General features: G+C 46.3%; 1 protein-coding gene across 1 annotated transcript in view; it reads left to right on the top strand.

The window, feature by feature from the left end:
- The window catches only part of KLHL4 (kelch like family member 4), a 330,006-nt gene that overhangs the window by 249,605 nt on the left and 55,946 nt on the right, over nt 1–24,455 (top strand). Inside the window, exon 4 of the mRNA XM_073589878.1 lies at nt 2,835–3,031. Coding sequence (XP_073445979.1) covers nt 2,835–3,031 — 197 coding nt within the window. The remainder of the gene's footprint in view (nt 1–2,834; nt 3,032–24,455) is intronic.

Genomic DNA, 24,455 nt, shown 5'->3' with positions numbered 1-24,455 from the left:
ATACAGGGAGGAAATCTTTTGACCAGTGGAGGAAGTGGCAAATGTCAGAGCAACTCCCAGAATAAAGAAATAGCATAGAAATGAACAGTCTACAATGTTCTGCCACAACCTGATAGAAAAGAGGCCACCACATTATTGTAGACACTTCAGCACAACCAAGAGTTCACACACAATGGATGCGATTTATCAACTTAATCTAATATATAAAGCTCAATGTGGGTGTGTATGTGTGTGTGTGTGTGTGTATGTGTGTGTGTGTCCGGGATTGGCATCCGCACCATTGCAGCTACAGCCACAAAATTTGGCACAGTCACACGTCTGGACCCCAAGAGCGTCATAGGCTATGTTGTGAGGTGAAATTTTAACCCTGCGCCTTCCAATTCACCAAACAATTTTGCCCCTATCTACATAATGGGGAAAAAGTGTGTGCGTATCAAGCCCCGCCCCTCGTTATGATGTCATAATAGTTGCCGTGGCGACACTGATGTCATCATAGGTTGCAAGCCCCACCCCTCATTATGATGTCATAATGGTTGCCATGGTGACGCTAATGTCATAATTGGTTGCAATGGTGAAGATGCTGTCACAATGGTTGCCATGGTGATGATGATGTCTTAATAGGTTGCAATGGTGACGGTTATGTCATAACGGTTGCCATGGTGATGATGATGTCATAATGGGTATATGGGCACGGGACTATGGGATGGAGGATGTGTGATGAGTATATGGGCACTGGACTATGGGATGGCAGATATGTATGATGGGTATATGGGCACGGGACTATGGGATGGCGAATATGTATGATGGGTATATGGGCATGGGACTATGGGATGAAGGATGTGTGATGGGTATATGGGCACGGGCCTATGGGATGGAGGATATCTACGATGGGTACATGGGCATGGTACTATGGGATGGAGGATAATTATAATTTGTTATAACTAACCACAGTTAGTTACTATGCCCGGGCAGCGCCGGGCTCTTCAGCTAGTTCTTTTATAAAGTTTTAAAGTCATCTTTCTGTTTCTGCCTTGTGATATATTTTGACTTTTTTTAGCAAAAAGTTCTTTATCATGGTGCACAAGACCATGAATTTTGCATTAAAAAAGCTATTTTTTGCATTTAACCATTTTTTGTGTCTTTTTTGGCGCAAAATGTCAAATATTTTGATAAAATGGAGAATTGAGTAACTGTTTACATACATTACATTACTTCTCCTGTAGTTATCCTGAGGTACATCCTGTATTGTACTCCAGAGCAGCACTCAGTATTCTGCTGATTATTATTATTATTATTATTTATTGTTATAGCGCCATTTATTCCATGGCGCTTTACATGTGAGGGGGGTATACATAAAAACAAGTACAATAATCTTAAACAATACAAGTCATAACTGGTACAGGAGGAGAGAGGACCCTGCCCGCGAGGGCTCACAATCTTCAAGGGATGGGTGATAATACAGTAGGCGAGGGTAGAGCTGGTCGTGCAGCGGTTTGGTCGATCGGTGGTTACTGCAGGTTATAGGCTTGTCGGAAGAGGTGGGTCTTCAGGCTCTTTTTGAAGGTTGCTGATGCAGTCACGCTGTACATACATTACATTACTGATCCTGATTTACATCTTGTATTATACCCCAGAGCTGCTCTCATTATTCTGCTGGTGCAGTCACTGTGTACATACATTACTGATCCTGAGTTACATCCTGTATTATACCCCAGAGCTGCACTCACTGTTCTGCTGGGGCAGTCACTGTGTACATACATTACATTACTGATCCTGAGTTACATCTTGTATTATACTCCAGAACTGTACTTACTATTCTGTTGGTGCAGTCACTGTGTACATACATTACTGATCCTGAGTTACATCCTGCATTATACCCCAGAGATGCACACACTATTCTGCTGGTGCAGTCACTGTGTACATACATTGCATTACTGATCCTGAGTTACATCATGTATTATAATCCAGAGGTGCACTCACTATTCTGCTGGTGCAGTCACTGTGTACATACGTTACATTACTGATCCTGTACTGATCCTGAGTTACATCCTGTATTATACTCCAGAGCTTCACTCACTATTCTGCTGGTGTAGTCACTGTGTACACACATTACATTACTGATCCTGAGTTACATCCTGTATTATACCCCAGAGCTGCACTCACTATTCTGCTGGTGCAGTCACTGTGTACATACATTACTGATCCTGAATTACATCCTGTATTATACCACAGAGCTGCACTCACTATTCTGCTGGTGCAGTCACTGTGTACATTACATTACTGATCCTGTACTGATTCTGAGTTACATCCTGTATTATACTCCAGAGCTGCACTCACTATTCTGCTGGTGCAGTCACAGTGTACACACATTACATTACTGATCCTGAGATACATCCTGTATTATACTCCAGAGCTGCACTCACTATTCTGCTGGTGAAGTCACTGTGTACATACATTACATTACTGATCCTGCGTTACATCCTGTATTATACTCTAAAGCTGCATTCACTATTCTGCTGGTGCAGTCACTGTGTACATACATTACATTACTGATCCTGTACTGATTGCGAGTTGCATCCTCTATTACACTCACAATTCTACTGTTTGAGTCTTGTGTTACATCTTACATTATAATCTAAAGATTTACTGTAGGGGATTATGACTTTTTGTCAACATAAATGTAATGTGTAATTGGTATACACCATACGTTTTCAGCAATGCACCATAGCAGAAAATGCAGCTACATTATAACAGGTGCGAAGTTCTGAGAGTTAACAGAATGTGAGTAGAAGTGAGAATCTATGTAAATACATAATGTTCTTTTTACATTTTAGGTATTTTAGAACTCAAAGAAGACACCATAGAAAGTTTGCTGGCTGCTGCTTGTCTTCTTCAGCTATCCCAAGTTATAGAAGTTTGTTGCAACTTTCTTATGAAACAGCTTCATCCATCTAATTGCCTGGGGATTCGGTCGTTTGGGGATGCACAGGGTTGTGTGGAGCTCTTGCGGGTGGCTCACAGCTACACTATGGTAAGATTCCTGGTAGAACTTCATTGTGTGTGAATTCAGTGTTGTGCATTTAATGTGGAATAAGAAGGGTTACAACTTTCTGATCTTATTCTTGGACCATAGTGGGACCGCCATGGGGTCAAAAGTCATCCCTTTAAGATTTTTGACCTTTATGAAGTGCACATAAAATATTCGTAATATATTGGTATGTGTCAAACAATGTGCCAACTGCTAAAACATGTTCTGCAATTATCTAACACAATTTTAAATAACTATATCATCTGTCAGTGAATGAAAGAAAATGTTTTGTTTAAATTTAGATACAAAAAACCTCAATTATGACCTTGTCCTGCTCAGAACGATGAAGGAATTGGACAATGAAGATGGAACATATTCCTCTCTTTCTTTCTTTCTTTCTTTCTTTCTTTCTTTCTTTCTTTCTTTCTTTCTTTCCTTCTTTCCCAATTGTAATCGTGTGCTGTGAGGGTTTTGATACAATGTGGTCCTCACTACATCCGCAGAGGAGAGTAGAGGAGTTGGGAAAACTTAGAAGAAATCCTATTCTTGTGTGCCAATTTCACAAATAAACATGGCTGCCACAGCCTGTCCTCCTTGTTAACATCAATTTTAAAAGCAGTAAGTAAAATCCTTTTGAAAGGGAATAAAAGTCATTTGTATCAGTCAGAGAAACATCTGACTGAGGGAGATAGGAGACAGGAAGCGTTATCACATCTCCAGACATTTCACAGACATCTGCTTGTTGGTCCTGGATTGTTAAAATTAGCAACTTGTCAACAACATAAAGAAAAGATTGTCAAAACACGTCTGTGATTGGGCATTGTAAGGAGATGTCAGGACTGATTACATATTATTCATAAAAAATAAGCCTGCAGTACTATAGGTGCTTCTCACAAAATAAGAATAACATCAAAAAGTTAATTTATTTCAGTTCTTCAATACAAAACGTGAATCTCATATACAGTATTATGTAGAGTCATTACAGAGTGATCTATTTCATGTGTTTATTTCTGTTAATGTTGATGATTATGGCTTACAGCCAATGAAAACTCAAAAGCCATTATCTCAGTAAATTAGAATACTTCATAACAACAGCTTGAAAAAATTATTTTAAAATCCGAAATGTTGGACTACTGAAATGCATGCTCAGTAAATGCACTCAATACAAACAAGATACAAACATACTGTACCGGCGGTACAGCCATGTCATCTACTGGTGTAGGTCCATTGTGCTTTGTCAAGACCAAAGTCACCGTAGCCGTCTACCAGGAAATTTTAGAGCACTTCATGCTTCCCTCTGCCGACAAGCTTTTTGGAGATGGAAATGTCATTCTCCAGCAGGACTGGGCACCTGTCCACACTGCCAAAAGTACCGATACCTGGTCAACAAACAACAGTATCACTGTGCTTGATTGGCCAGAAAACTCGCCTGACCTTAACCCCATAGAGAATCTATAGGGGATTGTCAAGAGGAAGATGAGAGACACCAGACACTACAATGCAGATGAGCTAAAGGCTGCTATCAAAGCAACCTGGGCTTCCATAACACTTCAGCAGTGCCACAGGCTGATCGCCTCCATGCCACGCCACATTAATGCAGTAATTGATCCAAAAGGAGCCCCGACCAAGTACTGAGTGCATTTACTGAGAATACATTTCAGTAGGCCAACATTTCGGATTTTAAAATCATTTTTTTTCAAGCTGGTGTTATTCAAGATGGTGTTATTCTAATTTACTGAGATAATGACTTTTGGGTTTTCATTGGCTGTAAGCCATAATCATCAACACTAATAGAAATAAACACAAGAAATAGATCACTCTGTAATGACTCTATATAATACTGTATATGAGATTCACTTTTTGTATTGAAGAACTGAAATAAATTAACTTTTTGATGATATTCTAATGTTGTGAGATCCACCTGTATGTCACATCACAGATAACACAGTGATAACTCTCTGAGCACAGATAATATAGTAGATGTCACCTGCAGTCCTATGTAACACCACAGATAACACAGTGATAACTCTCTGAGTACAGATAATGTAGTAAATGTCTCCTGCAGTCCCGTGTAACACCTCTGATAGCACAGTGATATCTCTATGAGTACAGATAATGTAGTAGATGTCATCTGCAGTCCTATGTAACACCACAAATAACACAGTGATAACTCTCTGAGTTCAGATAATGTAGTAGATGTTACCTGCAGTCCCATGTAACACCACAGGTAATAGTGATACTTTTTCGAGTACAGATAGTGAAGCAAATGTTACCAGCAGTATTATGTAGTGATTTAAGGTAATTTTTGCACTGTATGTACAAGTACGATCTGGATTAAACAATTGTATTGAAAATTCTAAATTACCCCTCCCCCTGTGTTATGAGCATAGAAAATCTTGATCTGTCTACAGGTGGAAATAGACTTTTCCCAGGTATTTTAGTAAAAAATTGAGTAACACTGTTTCCATTTTTCAAAATGTCAGAAGGATGAACAGTAAAAAGTTAAATACCACGATGACATTTGATAAATTAAAACAGACGCGGAGCGGCCCTTTCTTGCCTTCTCGGCTTACTGTGCCTTAAGAATATTTTGGTAAAATTCATCACTTATTATTTCTGACTGATCTTATAAAACAACCCAAAAGCTATAGGTGCAACCACTATACTTGTCATCCCTCGTTGTTGTCAGTGAATAAACGCTTGTATCCACAGGATGGAAAAAAAATTCTAACCTCACTCTGCTTATACTGTACAGGTATAGATTATTCCAAATCATCAAATCAATATTGTGGCATTTACATTATACACTGACACAATATATCTGAATGTAATAATAATATGATTCTATAACTTATATAACATTGTCATATTTCCTTTCCTCAAACTCACTGATATTTAGTTTTGGAGTAAGAATGATCAGAATATCTTATGTAAAACGTAACAAAGAAAAGCTCCGCAGAAAGGCAACAATGTTCGAGCAGAGAATCATTATCCACAGCGCCAGGTTCAGGTTTCCTTTGTGGTGGAGGAGCTCCAGGCAGCTGGCAGACAGTGATGTTTAGATACATTTCATCTATAAGTGATGTGTGATATGTACAGCATCATCCATGTACTGAGATCAGCACACAGGAGTTAACAATGTGTCAATGTAATAAATCAGCTCTGCAGCGGAGGTGCAGAACAGCTGCACATGGGGATTCACACCATGAAAACTAGCAGGCAACTTCATGAAAGGACATACTGATATATAGCAAGGAAATGATCATCTCCTATATTATGCATTGCACTTGACCGCATATGGCCAATCTGGGGGGGGGGTTCCCTCAACCTGTACCCCCACTATACACTTCCCATACTAGGAAAAAAACACCCACCCTATTAGAATAAAGACACTACACATTATCTTCTTTGGATAATTTTGGCCACAGTGGCCAGTTTATTAACAAATAACATAAACATTTACAATAAGTATTAAATACACAATCTTATACGACATGAGGGGAGGGTTCTTGGAGCCCCCAAAATTCTGGCTAAATATTTCGCAAAAACACAAGAACTTAAAACTCCACGTTACCCTCAGCCGTAAACCACCAGCTCGAGGGCACCAAACATCCCATTCCGGGAAGTCCAACCACCAAAAGCTCCCGAGTAAAACCCCGTCCAGAGCCGTAACCAAAAGCCAGATCCACCGAAACAGTTTTTAATTGTCCAGAATTTTAACTTCCAATTCCTTTTCAGCGCCAACCACGAACAGTCCTGACCACCTCAGGCCCCAACACCACCAGTGCTCTTTCGATTCCAGCTTGTATCGCCAATGCTCATAAATCCTTTCTGATCTCGTTCAAATGAACCCCGTCGTCCCTCCAAAAATTTCCAACCCCCAATTCCAATTCAAAATGCCGTACGCAGATACCCCCATTTCTGGAAATAAAACTGGATACGGCCCGGTTCAACTTCAACCTGGCCCTGTTAATCCCTTTCAACGATCGAGCCACCCTCCACTTCTTCCTGGGAACAATATCAGACCAAACCGTCAGCACCCCAGGAAACGAAGCCCACAACCTCAAAAAATCAAAGCGAATGTCCCTAATCAACTCCCTGATAGGTTTGACACCCAAATCATTTCCTCCCAGATGTACTACTAAAATGTCAGGAGCCTTATCCAAATGAGCAAATCTAGAAAATTCTGACAAAGCCCTGCTCCAGACCATCCCTCGAAATCCCAACCATCGAAAGACAACTTGATCCCTCCGAAAACCCAATTGCCTACCATCCGGCCTCACATCCGCCCTGAACGCCCCCCAATACACAAAGGAGTGTCCGAAAATCCAGGCCAAGTACGGCTCTTGACCTGAAATACATAACCAAACAGCAATTGTTAATCACCCCCAAACCTTTCACCCCGGCCCCCATCAGTGCCGCACATATGTCAAGTATCGATCGGAATCCCAGCGGTCGATACACTTGATCTCTTCCACCCCCAAACCACGACTATATGCTTCAGGGGCCGCACCAATTCTAAAAGAATGCGACCCATAAGAACCAGGAGGGAGATCCAACTCCCTCAAACTTTTCTTAAGAACCGCAATAAACTGAAAACGAGACAAAAACGCACCACCCTCGTGGCACAGCAAGGGGCCCACTCGACCCGACCACAAGCTCCAATATGACTCCAAACACTTTTCTGGGCACATCACAGCCCCTTCCACTCGCCCCAATACCACTCGCTTCCCCCTTCCCAACTGTTCAGTTTTTGAATGCCGAATCCAAAAAACAATCCCCCATTCCAGAATTCACAATCCTCCACCAGCAAACCTCCAGCCCTGTGTCTACTATGCGACACTAATTCGCCTATCCGCATAGCCCCAAAAAACGCTAAAGAGAAAGCCAATTTGAACAAGGTCACCTCAAATGGCGAACTACAAATCCTTTCCAGAACGCTCACCAACCCTTCCAGCGTGTTAAACGAAATAGGTCGACGCCTGTCAAAACTCTGGTTCCCCTTTTGGAAACCTTTTAACACTTGTTTAACCAGGAAATTCTTTGTGACATCAACTGAACCTTCCAACTTAAAACCAAAGGCCAGGCCAGCAATGAATTTATTAACCCTCGTAACTGACCAGCCCGTTTCAGCCGCCCTGCCAACCAGAAACAACACCGCCGATGTCCTGTCTTCTTCGGACTCCAATGCTCCCCATCGGGACACCAAGCCTGCCATATGTTCCATGCTGCTTCATATGACGCCCAAGTTTGTCTCGTAACTGACTCCCGGATCAACGTTCCTGCCCGTCCGTAATAATCTGCCACAAATGCAAAGGGCATTCCGCTCCTAAGGCCTCCGCGTCTGGTGCCAGTTCCCGGAAGCGCTCCTACTGCAAACAAGACAAAGCATCTGTTATAGAGTTTTGCAAGCCCGACACATGCAACGCAGTAATCCAAGCGTTCATTTCCAGGAACCGTACCACCAATTCCCTCACCAGCTTAATCACCAGGGGGGAAGAAGCGGACAAAGTGTTGATCACCGACACCACGCTCATGTTATCACAATGAAACCTAGCTCTCCTATTCTCAAACATCTCGCCCCAAATCCATACTGCCACCACAATGGGGAACAATTCCAGCAAAACCAGATTTTTTGTCAAGCCTCTCTGATGCCACTGATCGGGCTACTTGCCAACGATCCACCGACCCCTACAATAGGCCCCATAACCGACCCCGCCTGCTGCGTCCGTATAAATTTCACAATCAAAATTGTTTAACATTTCGTGTTAAATCAAAGATCTACCATTGTAATTTTCCAAAAAACGCTGCCACACCGCCAGATCCTCCCTGTGTTCCCTAGCCATCTGAATGAAATGATGCGCCGATCGCACCCCAGCTGTCGCGCTGGACAACCTACGGCAAAAAATTCAGCCCATGGGCATTATCCTGCATGCGAAATTCAATCGGCCTAGCAACGACTGCAATTCTTTCAATGTCACCTTCCTTAATCTCCTAACCCTGAGAACCTCCTGCTTCAGCAAGGACAATTTATCCTCTGGTAGCCGACACTCCATTCTTTCAGAATCAATGAATATGCCCAGAAAACTCAAAACCGTACAGGGGCCTTCGGTCTTTTCCTTCGCCAACGGTACCCCAAAAGTGTCTGCCACCCATTCCATGGCGGCCAACCTATTCCTACATAAAACCGAATCCGGTGGCCCTATAAACAAAAAATCATCCAAGTAATGAATGACGGATGGAACACTGGAAACATCCCTAACCACCCATTCCAAAAAGGAACTGAACGTTTCAAACAAAGAAAACGAGATTGCACAGCCCATCGGCAAACACCCACCCAAGAAATACTCCCCTTTCCAAAAACATCCGAACAGCAGAATGCTATCCGGGTGCACCGGTAGCAATCTAAAGGCCGACTCGATGTCGGTTTTTGCCAACAAAGCCCCCATGCCGTATTTGCGAACCCATTGTACTGACGTGTCAAAAGATGTGTATACTACCGAACACAACTCCTGAGCAATACCATCGTTGACCGACAACCCCTTCGGGTAAGATAGATGCTGTATTAACCTAAATTTATTAGGCTCCTTCTTTGGCACTACCCCCAACGGGGAAACAATCACCCCTTCAACTGGTAACGACGCAAACGGCCCCGCCATCCGACCCAACTCAACTTCTTTTTGCAATTTTGCACTAACCACTTCAGAGTGCAAGTCAGCCGACCTCAAATTTTTAATAGAAAAAGGTACTACGTGGCTGGGAGGGGTATCCTAAAACCATCTGTGAAACCCGTCCGGATCACCCTGGCCTTATCTTGATCCAGGTATCTACTTAGAAAGGGGGCCATCCTTTGAAGCCTCACCGGCGTCTCCCCCTTGACCGGCACCCACTGCTGGCTTACCCCTTGCTTTCCTAAAACATTTTGAGGCCCCGTGTGAGCTTCCGTTGCAATGGGAGCACACGTGTTTGAATTTACAGGTGTTGCCATATTTGCACTGCCCCTCATTGAATTGCCAGCACGTTCCTGATTTTTCTTTTCCCACTTGTGCACCCTGACCACTGCTTCCGTGTCCCCCCTGCTGATTGCCACTACCTCCGCTCCCGTGAAAGGACTGCCCATACATGACTGACGCCATCACTTTCAACCAGAGTCCAATGTCCTTTTGATCCCACCTAATCTCCGGCCTCACCGCCTTCCTCTGCCTAAACTGTTCGTCATAGCGCAGCCACGCCTGCCCCCCATAAGTACGGTGCGCCAATCACATCGAGGTAACAAAACAGACGCGAACAGTTTTTGGGAGCCTTTTCCCCTATCATACTTGCCAATATCGCAAATGCTTGTAACCTTTTCACAAATGTCTGCGGACTAATCCGCCACCTCCGTTTTTCCTCCTCCTCTTTCTTACTATCGTCTTTTTTTCCCCTATCCCAATTAAACTTTTTCAGGGGGAGAAGAGAGAAAATCTCCACGTACTCATCCTGCCAAATCTTCTCCTTCACCTCCTTTTTCAAATGCGCCCCCAAAGGTCCTTCGAAGCACACATACACTTCCCCTCTTGCCCTGTCGTCCAATTTTACCAAATCTCCCTTATCCTTCTCAGTCTGAACAGATACAGATACCCCTCCTATAGGCCCGTTCTCTCCAACCGGCCTCAATGACTCCCCGACCGAAGGTGGACTGACCCCTACACCCGGGAGCCAAGCCCCCACAGGTGACATCCCGGTCTCACTCGCGGCCCCCCCCATTCTTTGTAAAACTTGGGACAAACTACAAAACACCTCCCGCAAGCCTGACATCTCTGCCCCAATTACTCCTCCTATCCCCATTCCATCCACCCTGACCTCTGACTTACCCCAACCCCATGTGCTATTGCCCCTGCGGGCGACAAACAAGACATGGACTCATACTTACATGGCTGCGCGGGTGCTGTGTCCCCGCCAGCTGGACGTCCCGAATCCCGTTGCCGTTCGCTGTCGTCCTCCGAATCTTCAGTGCTGCTCCGCTGGCCTGCGCCCCTGGCCTCCTCGTCACCAAGGGGGCTGGAGTTCCTGCAGCACCCCTCACCAACGACCTTCTCCTTGATCTCGACCGCGCTTGCCCACCAGACCCAGGCCGGTATGCCCGGTCCGCTCCACGCCCCCGTGACCTGCCAGGCAGCTCCTCTTCTCTTCCCGCCGCTCTCGCTGCCTGCAGATAACTGCTAGGGCCTGGCAGCATAGGGTCATGCTGCTGCTGCCGGCCCGCTGCAACTCTCCCCCATGCTCTTGTCTCAGCCAGCCCTCCGCTACGGCTGCCGCCAGATGCCTCTGCTGTGGTAGCACTCCCAGGGGCCCCGTCCATAGAGGCGCCGGCCGTCTCCCCTGGCTTCCGCCGCTGCCCCCGCTCTCTGACGTGAGGCCGCCTGCCTCCCTGCTGCGCCGCGGGCCCCGGGTGCCGCAGTCCTCGTCGTTGTAGGCTGCACTTCCGGTGCGGCCCTCGTTTCCGGTGCGGCCACTGCCGCCGTCTCTCCCCGACAACCTGAGCCCGCCAGCCGGCTCGGTGGATTCCTGCCGAGCGGCGCAGGGTGAGATGAAGTTGTGCCACTGCCGCCAGCCTTCCCAGGGTCCCCGGAGGGGCTCCTAGGCTTGCGCCGGCTGCGCATCACTACCTCCGGCGAGAGCCTCTCCGGGGGCCTGGTCCTCCTCCTGCCCATGCTCTCCCTGGTCCCGGCATCGCCCAGCAGGGAGGAGAGCTGCTCCTCCAGCCATCCGCCCCTCCTGGAACGGGCGACGTCACGCAGCCTCTCAAGCAGCAAGTACACGGACGCCATGGTAAGGGCTGCTGCTGACTCTGTCTATCGTCTTCTCTTCTCCTGCTGTCCTTCCGGCCGAAGTGAGGGGTTCCTGCACTATTACCTGACCCTATATAACGCCCCACCCCCAGCTCTCCTCCCCTATCCCTGAACCACCAATCCGATCCTTCCCCACCAGATTTAAAACAAAATAAAACCCCTTCATGTCCCCAGCGCAGTCATGTGGGGCTTTGATATGATCTGCGTCTATTCCCGCCCCGTCTAAACTGAAATTAGGCAGAGACTATTGGATCAAAAAAGGCACGTCCAAATTCAGCTGATGGGTGATGAGACTACAGTAGTGAGTATTTGGACGACATAAAATGTTATTCTTGGATTTGTAAATAGGTTACCTGATCACTCATAGATTTAGTACAAGTAAGTAGTTTTATATATTTGTTTTCTCCATGTTAATGTACCCCAAGAATTCTGTGCTAGAAATAGTCACCCTTTAAGCAGGAAATTAATTTAGAATATAGTTTTAAAGTTGAAAAAAGAAGCTTTGTTAAAAAGTTTCCAAGAGATACTATAAGGCTTGGTTCACACGTAGCGGAACTCTCACGGAAATTACCGCAAGAATTCCGGAATTCCATTCCGCTGGAAAATCGCATTTTAAATTCCAGCGATTTTCCCGTGGAAAAACTAGCATTTTGCAAGCGTAATTAGCTTGCAGAGTTGCTAGCGTTTTCCAAGCGATCTGGAGCATCGCTTGGAGAACTGATCGACAGGTTGGTCACATTCGTCAAACATAGTGTTTGACGAGTGTGACCAACTTTTTTACTATTGAGGCCGCCTATGCGGCATCAATAGTAAAAGATAGAATGTGAAAAATAATAATAAAAAAATATATATTGTTATTCTCACCTTCCGACGTCCCGCGCAGCCTTCCCGCCTCTCTCCACGCTCCAGGTCCCAGTAATCCTTTGCGACAATTACCGCAATGACGTCTGTTCTCGCGGGATCTCGTGGTCATTCGCGATGACGTCGCGCGAATGACCGCGAGACTTCGCGATCCCCCGAGAATGGACGTCATCGCTCGCAAAGGCTTACTGGGACCGGGAGCATGAAGAGAGGCGGGAAGGCTGCGCGGGACGTCGGAAGGTGAGAATAACAATATTTTTTATTCTAAATTCTATTTTTTACAGGGATTTGGTACCCAAAGCCCGGAGGACAGTCTCCTCTCCTCCGGACCGTGGGTACCATCCGCAAATGTTCTGCTTAATTTCCACAGGGTGTGCACAGCCACATGCGGAAAGTAAGCAGAACAATGCATTCTTATGGGTGCGGGATCGCCGTGATTCCGTGAAATTAATGAACATGCTGCGTTTTTTAGCGCAAAGCGATTCAGCACAGCATTGCGGAATCCCATAGGAATGCATGGGATGCTTATTTTTCGCAGCAAAATCGCGCGGTTAAAGCCGCCGCGGAAACGCGAAAAAACGCCACTTGTGACCTCAGCGTAATACTTCCTATTACATGCAACAATATAACAAATATAATACAATAGTGTTAAAGTGGAAAACTACTATAATATTCCTACTATGTATAAAAATATAACTACTGTAGAAGACATTATAATACTCCTATGTACAAGAATATAACGCTAATACTGCTCCTATGAACAAGAATATAACTAAATAATACTGCCCCTATTTACAAGAATATGATTACCATAATACTGCCTCCTATGTAAAAGAATATAACTACTATAATACTGCCTCCTATGTACAAGAATACAACTACTATAATACTGCCCCTATGTACAAGAATATAACTACTATAATACTGCCCCCTATGTACAAGAATATAACTACTATAATACTGCCCCCTATGTACAAGTATATAACTACTATAATAATACCCCCTATGTACAAGAATAAAAATACTGTAATACTGCTCCTATGAACAAGAATATAACTACAATAATACTGCCCCTATTTACAAGAATATGATTACCATAATACTGCCTCCTATGTAAAAGAATATAACTACTATAATACTGCCTCTTATGTACAAGAATATAACTACTATAATACTGCCCCTATGTACAAGAATATAACTACAATAATACTGCTACTATGTGCAAGAATATAACTACTATAATAATACCCCCTATGTACAAGAATATAACTACTGTAATACTGCCCCTATGTACAAGAAAATAACTACTATAATACTGCCCTTATGTGCAAGAATATAACTACTATAATACTGCCTCTTATGTACAAGACTATAACTACTATAATACTGCCCCTATATACAAGAATATAACTACTGTAATAATGCTTCCTATGTACAAGAATATAACTACTATAATACTGCCCCTATATGCAAGAATATAACTACTATAATAAAGCCTCCTATGTACAAGAATATAACTACTATAATACTGCTCCTATGTACAAGAATATAACTACTATAATACTACCCCCTATGTACAAGAATATAACTACTATAATACTGCCCCTATGTACAAGAATATAACTACTATAATACTGCTTCCTATGTACAAGAATATAACTACTATAATACTGCCCCTATGTACAAGAAAATAACTACTATAATACTGCCCTTATGTGCAAGAATATAACTACTATAATACTGCCTCCTATGTACAAGAATATAACTACTATAATACTGCCCCTATGTACAAGAATATAACTACTATAATACTGCCCCTATGTACAAGAATATAACAGCTATAATACTGCTCCTATGTGAAAGAATATAACTAATATAATACTGCCTCCTATATACAAGAATGTAACTACTATAATACTGCTCCTATGTTCAAGAAAACAACAACTATAATACTGCCCTTATGTACAAGAATGTAACTACTATAATACTGCCTCCTATGTACAAGAATATAACTACAATAATACTGCCCCTATATACAAGAATATAACTACTATAATACTGCCCCTATGTACAAGAATATAACTACTATAATACTGCCCCTATGTACAAGAATATAACAGCTATAATACTGCTCCTATGTAAAAGAATATAACTACTATAATACTGCCTCCTATATACAAGAATGTAACTACTATAATACTGCTCCTATGTACAAGAAAACAACAACTATAATACTGCCCTTATGTACAAGAATATAACTACTATAATACTGCCTCCTATGTACAAGAATATAACTACTATAATACTGCCCCCTATGTACAAGAATATAACTACTGTAATACTGCTCCTATGTACAAGAATATAACTACTATAATACAGCCCATATTACAAGAATATAATTACCATAATACTGCCTTCTATGTACAAGAATATAACTACTATAATACTGCCTCCTATGTACAAGAATACAACTACTATAATACTGCCCCTATGTACAAGACTATAACTGCTATAATACTGCCCCTATGTACAAGAATATAACTACTATAACACTGCCCATATTTACAAGACTATAACTACTATAATACTGCCGCAATTTACAAGAATATAACTACTATAATACTGCTATGTGCAAGAATATAACTACTATAATACTACCCCCTATGTGCAAGAATATAACTACTGTAATACTTCTCCTATGTACAAGAATATAACTACTATAATACTGACCATATTTACAAGAATATAACTACCATAATACTGCCTCCTATGTACAAGAATATAACTACTATAATACTGCCTATGTACAAGAATGCAACTACTATAATACTGCCCCTATGTACAAGAATATAACTACTATAATACTGCCCCTATGTACAAGAATATAACTACTATAATACTGCCCCTATGTACAAGAATATAACTACTATAATACTGCCCCTATGTACAAGAATGCAACTACTATAATACTGCCCCTATGTACAATAATATAACTACTATAATACTGCCCCTATGTACAAGAATATAACTACTATAATACTGCCCCTATGTACAAGAATACAACTACTATAATACTGCCCCTATGTACAAGAATATAACTACTATAATACTGCCTCCTAGCTGAGAGGTTGTGTGTTTTTTAGCTCTCCTGATGTCTGGAGCAAGCCCAGGCTTCCAGGGCTACACAGGGAAGAAAAGCCTAAGGCTGTTTTCACACACAGCGTTTTTTAGCGGTTTTTACCACGGTTTTCACTATAAAACTGCTAAAAATAAGCTTCCCAGTCATTTCTATGCATTTTGCCCTTTTTGTGCACATTGATGCGTTTTTTACCGCGAAAAAAACGCATTGTGGTAAAAAACGCAGCATGCTAATTAATTTTGCGGATTTTTCCGCGGTTTTGGCTTCTTCCATGCAGTTTGAAACAGCTGCGGAAAAAAACGCATCAAAACCGCGCAAAAAACGCACAAAAACCGTCGTGGAAAAATAGGTGCGGTTTCTGGGAAGGGATTCAGGTTTTTGAGCAGAAATTTTCTGCAACGTGTGCACTTAGCTTAAGATGTCTCTAATAAGGATACAGATCCCAAAGTGATTTCTGAGTGAAAAAAAAGCTCAGAATGGAAGCAGCAGCAGCAGCAACAAGAAAGATGAAATTGTGAGGCTGAGTTCACACGTGGCGTTTTTTTCGCGTTTCCGCGGCGGTTTTAACCGCGCGATTTTGCCGCGAAAACGTGAAAAATAAGCATCCCATGCATTCCTATGGGATTCCGCAATGCTGTGCTAATGCTGCGTTTTTTACCGCGGCGGAATCGCTTCGCGGTAAAAACCGCAGCATGCTCATTAATTTGTGGAATCGCGGCGATCCCGCACCCATAGGAATGCATTGTTCCGCTTACTTTCCGCATGTGGCTGTGCACACCATGCGGAGAGTAAGCAGAACATTTGCGGATGGTACCCACGGTCCGGAGGAGAGGAGACTGTCCTCCGGGCTTTGGGTACCATATCCCTGTAAAAAATAGAATTTAAAAATAAAAAATTTTGTTGTTCTCACCCTCCGACGTCCCGCGCAGTCTTCCTGCTTCTCTCCACGCTCCCGTTCCCAGTAGTCCTTTGCGAAAATGCCCGCGATGACGTCCGTTCTCGCGGGATCGCGAAGTCTCGCGGTCATTCATGCGACGTCATCGCGAATTACCGCGAGACGTCGCGATCCCGCGAGAACTGACGTAATCGCGGGCATTTTCGCAAAGGATTACTGGGAACGCCTGCGCGGGACGTCGGAAGGTAAGAATAAATAACAGTATTTTTTATTTTTTTTTTACATTCTATCTTTTACTACTGATGCTGCATAGGCGGCCTCAGTAGTAAAAAGTTGGTCACACTTGTCAAACACTATGTTTGACGAGTGTGACCAACCTGTCAATCAGTTCTCCAAGCGATGCTACAGATCACTTGGAGAACGCTAGCATTTTGCAAGCTAAATACGCTTGCAAAATGCTAGTTTTTCCGCGGGAATTTAAAATGCGATTTTCCCGCGGACTGGAATTCCGGAATTCTCGCGGTAATTTCTGCGAGAGTTCCGGTACGTGTGCACTTAGCCTGAAACTAACTAAAGGAACAAGAAAAAGCTATGGTTGTATGTAAGAAAGTTACAATTAAGCAGTCAGCCAGCCAAGGCAAGCAGAGTGAAGTGCAATTAGGAGAAATCCAAAAGAAATCTACTGGTGAAAGGCAGAATGGAGTGAAGCAACCTGCAGCTCAGGAGATGCCATCACCCACCTCAGGGGTGCAGCGGACTTCCAGCAGGCAGAGGAGGACTTCACTGGAGAGACAGACGCTCCAGGAGAACCTGCTGCAGATACATGTGGTGACCAGCATGGCGAGCTCTGGACGCACAAGGTCGCAGTCAGGTGGCAGCAGTAAAAGTGATGTGGAGCCTGGTGTCATGAAACCAGCGGTGGTAAAAATCAAGGAGACATCTGGGTCCAAGCAGCCGGGGAAATTACTGAACGCAGGATCCCAGAAGGAGACTCCATGTGCACCTGAGCACAGGAGATCCCAGGACTGGTCAAAGAAGTTCGGTAAGTTACAGGAGCAGAAAAGCTTCCTGCAGATGCAAATAGTCTGTGCCTATAAGGTAAAGGCTGCTAATACTGGCAATCACAACGTGGATGACCAGACTCTGAACGCACTGGGTATACAGCTGGCAAAAGTGGTGGGGGTCAGATATTGTCCCAGGTGGACCCCAGAAGCAGGCACGGCCAGTGCTACAGCCCGCAAGCTTCTGCTTCCAAATGGGTCAGATACTGCACCAGCAGCCTGCGGCAGATCCCAAGCAGCAGTGTGTTGTGCAGATTCCAGCAGAGGTACCAAAAGTCTCAGGATGCCCAGCACAATATCCTTTGGCAGATTCCAAGCAGCAGCATGGACTGCACATTCTGGCAGAGGGACTAAAATTCTGAGAATGGCAAGCACAACATTTGAACAGTGGACATGTGCCATTAGTTTCTGATGGTGCCTTTCAGGGCTCTGAGGCTGGGGATAACTACATTGTATGTGAGGGGTCAGGGGTTTGGGGGAGCACAATATCTTTGGTGGATGTTACATAGTCTGATAATGACACTGATGTTGATGATAATAATGTGCATGATGTCTGTGATTTCCCCCTTTATTTACAAGCACACAAGGTGTCACAGCCATCCCACTGCAGACCCTCACCCCGTCAGTCAGCCTAGTATGACCCTGCAGGTTCCCCACAGTAATGCCTGGAGCTGTGGTGCTTTGTCCTTCATCTCTGGTGCAATTTATACCGGCCAGGTGTTTAAACAGAGAAACATTGTGCGTTTCCAGCACAGAGGTGTCAAGGAGGATCTGCCAGACAGCAGGTTTTTGGTCAGAGAGCTCCTGTGCCGCCAGATGGGGTTTGCGCCAGTTAACATTTTGGCAGTATAATTTACCAGACAGGCAGGGCTATGATGTCAGATTCAAGCTCATGTCTGACCTTGACAGATTCTGGTCTAATTTCTCCAAGTTTAGAGACACTGAGGGCTGGAGTAAATTCAGTTTTATTCCTATCTCTAAGCCAGATACTATTACCATTAGGTCGGGATCACACATGCGAGAAACTCTCGCACTCGGATTGGAGCGTGCAGCCGCATAGGAATACAGGCAGCTGCACGCTCCGTTCCTGATTGCCGGCGGCAGTGCTGGGTATTAACATGCGAGACTTGTCTCAGCTTCTCGCATGTGTGATCCCGGCCTTAATGTCATCTTCTGGAATGAATCTGTTGCCCCCCGCAGGACATTGCGGTGTGGCTCCGGAGGCATTGTGACCTGGTCTCTGACCTCACCAAAAGCAGAAACAATGATGGTATCTGGACTGGAGGGTGGAGGGTCAGCTGCACCAGTGCAATAACATCACTGTCCACTTACCCAACTCCTTCTTTGTTGGGAGGGAGAAGGGTGAGAAATGGCCGGAGTGAGCCTCCCGGCCCCCTATAGGAGGCGTGGGCGGAGGCCATCATAATGGGGGGTTGGAGGGTTTAGTGTGTGGGAAGGGTTAATGGGGCGGGGGAGCTAAGGGGTATTTAGGTGGGGTCCGGGGTGTTCCCGCCCTCTGTTCCCGCTCTCCCAGCTCCAAGACAGACCCACATACTCACCGGGATGGCTGGCGTGGATCAGGCCCTGGACAGACTGCGAGCGGCAGCGGCGGGGCGGCCTCCGGGATGGTTAGAGGCACAAGTCACGGGCCTGCTTCAAGGTGCATCTGTGCAGGCCCATGTGAGGGAGCGTAGATCCAGGCGGGTGAGGCCTCCGGAACGGCTCTCACCCGACACCGCTCCCCAGGCCTCGCGTTGGCGCAGGAGCCCCTCCTGAGACCCTCAGGTACGGCGAGGCCCTGCGGCGGTGTCTGGACCTTCGCCCTGGAGCAGGAGGGGGGGCGGAGCCAGCACGCGCCCGGCTTCTGTCTCCATCTGCTCCTTCGGGGAGCCGCGGTGGTGACGGGCATGCCGTGCGGCCTGCCTCCACAGCTCCCATGACTTCAGCCTCCGGCAGAGTGGCGGCCTGCCGGGCGGCAGGGCCGGCTTCTTTGTCCCCCAGCGGTGTGGGGGAACAGTCCTCGACGGGGGGGCGCCACTGCGCTGGCCCCACAGCTGCGCCTGCCTCTACCGCCGTGACGACGCATCACAGCCCTGGGGCTGCAGCGGGAGTCGCAGGCAGCTCGGCGGGGTTGGCGCCGGCTGCAAGAAGATTTGGGAGGAGGACGATTTCAGGCTCCCAGCTATCATGGGGGGCCCTGGACACGCAGGTGCAGCAAGATGGCACACCATCAGGAGCTCCCGGCGGGGGGTGCCAGGAGGCATCAGACTTGGGGGTACCGCTGCCTGGTTCACTCCAGGGGTTCAGGCCTCCCACCCTCGCTGCGGGGGTTTTCGGAGACCAGCGATGCGGCAGCGAGTCCGCCACCGGGAGTCGCGAGGCTTCGGGTGATCCAGGCTTTTCGGCTGGAGGGCACACAGCCCCTTCGCAGCCCGGTGAGTATGCGTCTATGTCCCCTGTTTGTCACCCGTTTTTATCTTCGTCGGTGGTGGAAAGGGGGCCCTTAGCTGAACCTAGTGGTGTCGGGGTGGGGGCTGGGTTGAGCAGTTCAGGGGCGGCCGTGGGAGTGTGTGATATGCTGGCGGATGTGCGTAGCTTGCTGTCACGATTGGAGCGGGGTTTTGTTGGGTTGTCACCGGTAGCAGCGTGGGTCGGGTCGCAAGTTGGAGGGGTTGTCTGGTCAGCATGGTGTAGAGCCAGGCCCTCGCCCCGGCAAGCCAGTGTCGGTGCAAACCGACAGAGAGAAGGAGTGTTGTGTGCATTTGGACGATCAGGCGCATGGTGAGGTGTTCGTGTGCTTTGAAGGTTCTTTGGGGGCTCATTTAAAAAAAAGAGGTGAAAGAGCGAATTTGGAAGGATGAGTAGGTGGAAATATTTTCGTTGCGGCCTCTTGAGAAGTTTAATTTAGATAAAAGCAAGAAAGAGGATAGCAAAAAGGAGGATGAGGAAAAGCGGAGGTGGCGTTTGATTCCTCAGACATTTGTAAATTGGCAGCAAGCTTTTGCCATTTTGGCAAGTGTTAATGGGGAAAAGGCCCCTGACAATTTCTCCATGCTGTTTTGTTATCTGGACGCTATAGGGGAGGCTTACAGAGTATATGGCGGTCAGGCATGGCTGAGGTATGACGAGCAATTCCATCAGAGGAAGGCTGTGCGTCCGGCTATTCGCTGGGACCAGAAAGATATCGGTCTGTGGATGCGTGTGGTAGCGCAGAATAAGTTTGGGAGCTCCTTTCATGGGGGGGCTGGAAGCACCAGCCAGAGTAGCAGCAACTCCAGCTCTATGGGTGGCGGAGGTCAAGGGCAGGCAGGAACGCACAAGGTGGGGGTGTGCTGGCAGTTTAACGACGGCCAGTGTAAGTTCGGGGCCAATTGTAAATTTAAACACCTCTGCTCTAATTGTAATGGCGCCTCACATGGAGCATCAAAGTGTTTCAAGAAAGGGAAGTCCAGAGCTGGGGGCGGAAATTTGCAAGGGGGAAACTCCGGTGAATCTGGAAAGGATGGTTCCCTATCTAAATAGACACCCGGATAGGGAAAGAGCGGGGTTGTTGTATTCAGGTTTTAAGGAGGGTTTTCGCATTCCGAGTCCTCCGTTTGAAATCCCGTTAGTTTTGAAAAATTTGCGCTCAGCTTTGGAGCATTCCACAGTTGTTTCTGAGAAACTCAGGAAAGAAGTTTCGTTGGGCCACATGGCGGGCCCTTTCGTGTCCCCTCCTTTTTCAGATTTGGTGGTTTCCCCTTTGGGGGTGGTTCCGAAGAAGGAGCCGAATAAGTTTCGGCTCATTCAACATTTGTCTTACCCACGTGGGAGGTCGGTTAACGATGGTATTGATCCGGAGATTTGTTCGGTGGTATACTCTTCGTTTGACGAGGCAGCGCGTTGGGTGCGGAAATGTGATCGTGGTGCCCTTATGGCGAAGACTGATGTGGAATCCGCTTTTCGTCTACCGGTTCATCCTGAAAGCGTGAAGCTGCTGGACTGTTTTTGGGAAGGCAGGTTTTTGTGGATAGGTGTTTACCTATGGGTTGTTCGTTGTCCTGTGCATATTTCGAGGCGTTTAGTTCCTTTCTTGAGTGGGTCGTGTGTGACTTTTCCGGTTTTGACTCTGTTATTCATTATTTGGATGACTTTTTGTGTGTTGGTCCGGCGGATTCATTGCGTTGTTGCAGGATTCTGAAAGCCATTGAGTGGCCGGATCGTTTCGGGGTCCCGTTGGCGCCCGGAAAAACGGAGGGCCCTACCACGTGTTTGCGTTTTCTGGGAATCGTCATCGATACAGTTGAATGGGAGTTCAGGTTGCCTGAGGACAAACTAGTGGATTTGAGGTCTGAAGTGGTCCGAGCACGTCGTTTGAGGAAAATATCGTTGCGCGATCTTCAGTCACTGTTGGGGAAGTTGAACTTTGCTTGTCGGGTGATGCCGATGGGTCGAGTTTTTTCACGGAGGCTGGCTAGCGCTACTTCGGGGATTCGGGCTCCCCACCATTTTGTTAGGTTGTTGTCGGAACTCAGAGCTGATCTGGCGGTCTGGGAGTCCTTTTTGGAGGAGTACAACGGTCGTTCTTTGGTATTGGCAGACTTGCTAGTTAACGATGCATTGGATTTGTTTACGGATGCGGCTGGCGGAATCGGTTTTGGTGCCTATTTCAGAGGGCAATGGTGCGCAGCGCAATGGCCTGACACATGGGTTTCGGCCAGTCTGGTGCGTAACATCATCTTGTTGGAGATTTTTCCGATTCTGGTGGCGGTGCACTTGTGGGGGCAGGATTTCCGGAATCGGCGTGTTTGTTTTAATTGTGACAACATGGGCGTTGTGAGCGCGATTAATGGTCTTACCACGTCATCCCCTTCGGTTGTTCGGGTTTTACAGCAATTGTTGCTATTGTGTTTGTCTTTGAATGCCCATGTGACTGCGACGCACGTGCCCGGCGTGAGGAACGAGATAGCTGACTCTCTCTCTCGTTCGCAGTGGGATCGTTTTCGTTCTTTGGCTCCGGAAGCAGAGTTCGATGGTCTAATTTGTCCGGAAGAGCTGTGGAGGGTGGCTTACGAGCCGCAGAGTCACTGATTGAATCGTCACTGGCACCAAAAACTTGGGAGGCCTACCAGGCGGTGTGGCAGATGTGGGAAGATGTCCTTTCAGCCGGCCTCACTAGCGGGGCCGGGCTTTAGCAAGAGAGAATGTTGTTGGCTTGGTTGGGGCGAGGTGCGAGCGAGGGTTGATCCCGTGTGAAGGTGACGCGCTTGTTAGCAGGTTTGTCTTTTGGTTTTCGGTTGCGCGGGTGGAGGGATTTGACAAAAACATTTCTGGTAAAACAGGCGGCAAAAGGTTTCTGCTGTTTCAGAGGCGGTGGTGATTTAAGAAGGCCTGTATCGTTTAATATGCTGGAACAATTGGGGCGGTTTCTGGAGTCGGTCTGTTCGGATCGTTATGAGGTTGTGTTGTTTCACCTGGCCTTCTCATTTGCATTTTTTGGGGCTTTGCGGGTTGGGGAGCTTGTGTCTCCCAATAAAGAGTCGATGGGAGGCTTATTAGCCCGGGATGTGTTATTGACCTCGTGGGGGGTTGAATTTTGGCTCCGACGGTCCAAAACGGACCAGTCTGGAAAAGGTCGCCGGGTTGTGTTGAGTGGTGTGTCCGGTTCGTTGATGTGCCCTGTTCAGTGCTTGCGGAATTTTTGGGAGCTTCGTCCCAGTTTGAACAGTTCGTTGTTGTGCCACGCTGATGGGGGTAGTTTGTCCCGGTATCAGTTTGGCGCGGTTTTTAAAAAATCCATTCGGGGTTTGGGAATAGACGACTCCCGTTTTGCCTCTCATTCATTCAGAATAGGAGCGGCGACCGAGGCGGCGGTGTGTGGTTTAGGCCCCTCTTTGATACAGCGCATTGGGGGGTGGAGGTCCAATCAGTACTGCAGTTATGTTCGGCCTTAATTCGGAAAGGTATGGGGGGAGAGGGGTTTGGTTAGTTGCGAACGTGGGACGGACAGGAGTCTGAGTGGGTGGCGACAAAAAATTTATTCTACAAGTTTGCTTTTCTGTTAGTGTTGTTTTTTGTTTCAGGTGCTGAGCCGCTGCTGGTCTGGATCTTTGGGCACTCCTTCGTTTATTGGGGAGCGTTGCGAGCCAATGTCAGGAACGAAGGCAGACAGCTGGGGATTCCCAGAGCAGTGGCGGTGATGCGGTGGCTCGGTTTCAGGGGCCTGGTGTTGCGAAGGGTGTTGCCGGAGATCCACGAGTGCATGCAGTTGGATCGGGCTCCAGATATTCTTGTTATTCACGCTGGGGGTAACGATCTGGCGGTGCGGCCCTTCTGGGAGTTGGTCAGGGATATTAAGCAGGATTGCTTAAGGTTGTGGTTGTTGTACCGGGGGGTCTGTATTGTGTGGTCTGAGATTGAGCCACGCAAGCGCTGGCAGTCTATGAGATCGTTGGAGAAGGTTAATCGCGCCAGGATAAAAGTTTACAGAGCGGTGTCTGCTTTCATTGTTAGGAATGGGGGAGTTGCCGTGCGGCATTTCGATTTGGAAAAGGGCGAGGGTGATTTTTGGTTGGCGGATGGTATCCATTTAAATGCAGTGGGTTCCGATATTTGGGCCCTCGCCCTTCAGGACAGTATACAAAGGGCCGTCGCTTGGCGG

Source organism: Dendrobates tinctorius, unplaced genomic scaffold, assembly GCF_039654945.1.
Source record: "Dendrobates tinctorius isolate UK_male_01 unplaced genomic scaffold, ASM3965494v1 ptg000114l, whole genome shotgun sequence".
NCBI classification, from domain to species: Eukaryota; Metazoa; Chordata; class Amphibia; order Anura; family Dendrobatidae; genus Dendrobates; species Dendrobates tinctorius.
The sequence above is the reverse complement of the archived record's forward strand: the minus strand, read 5'-3'. Positions and strand labels throughout refer to the sequence as shown.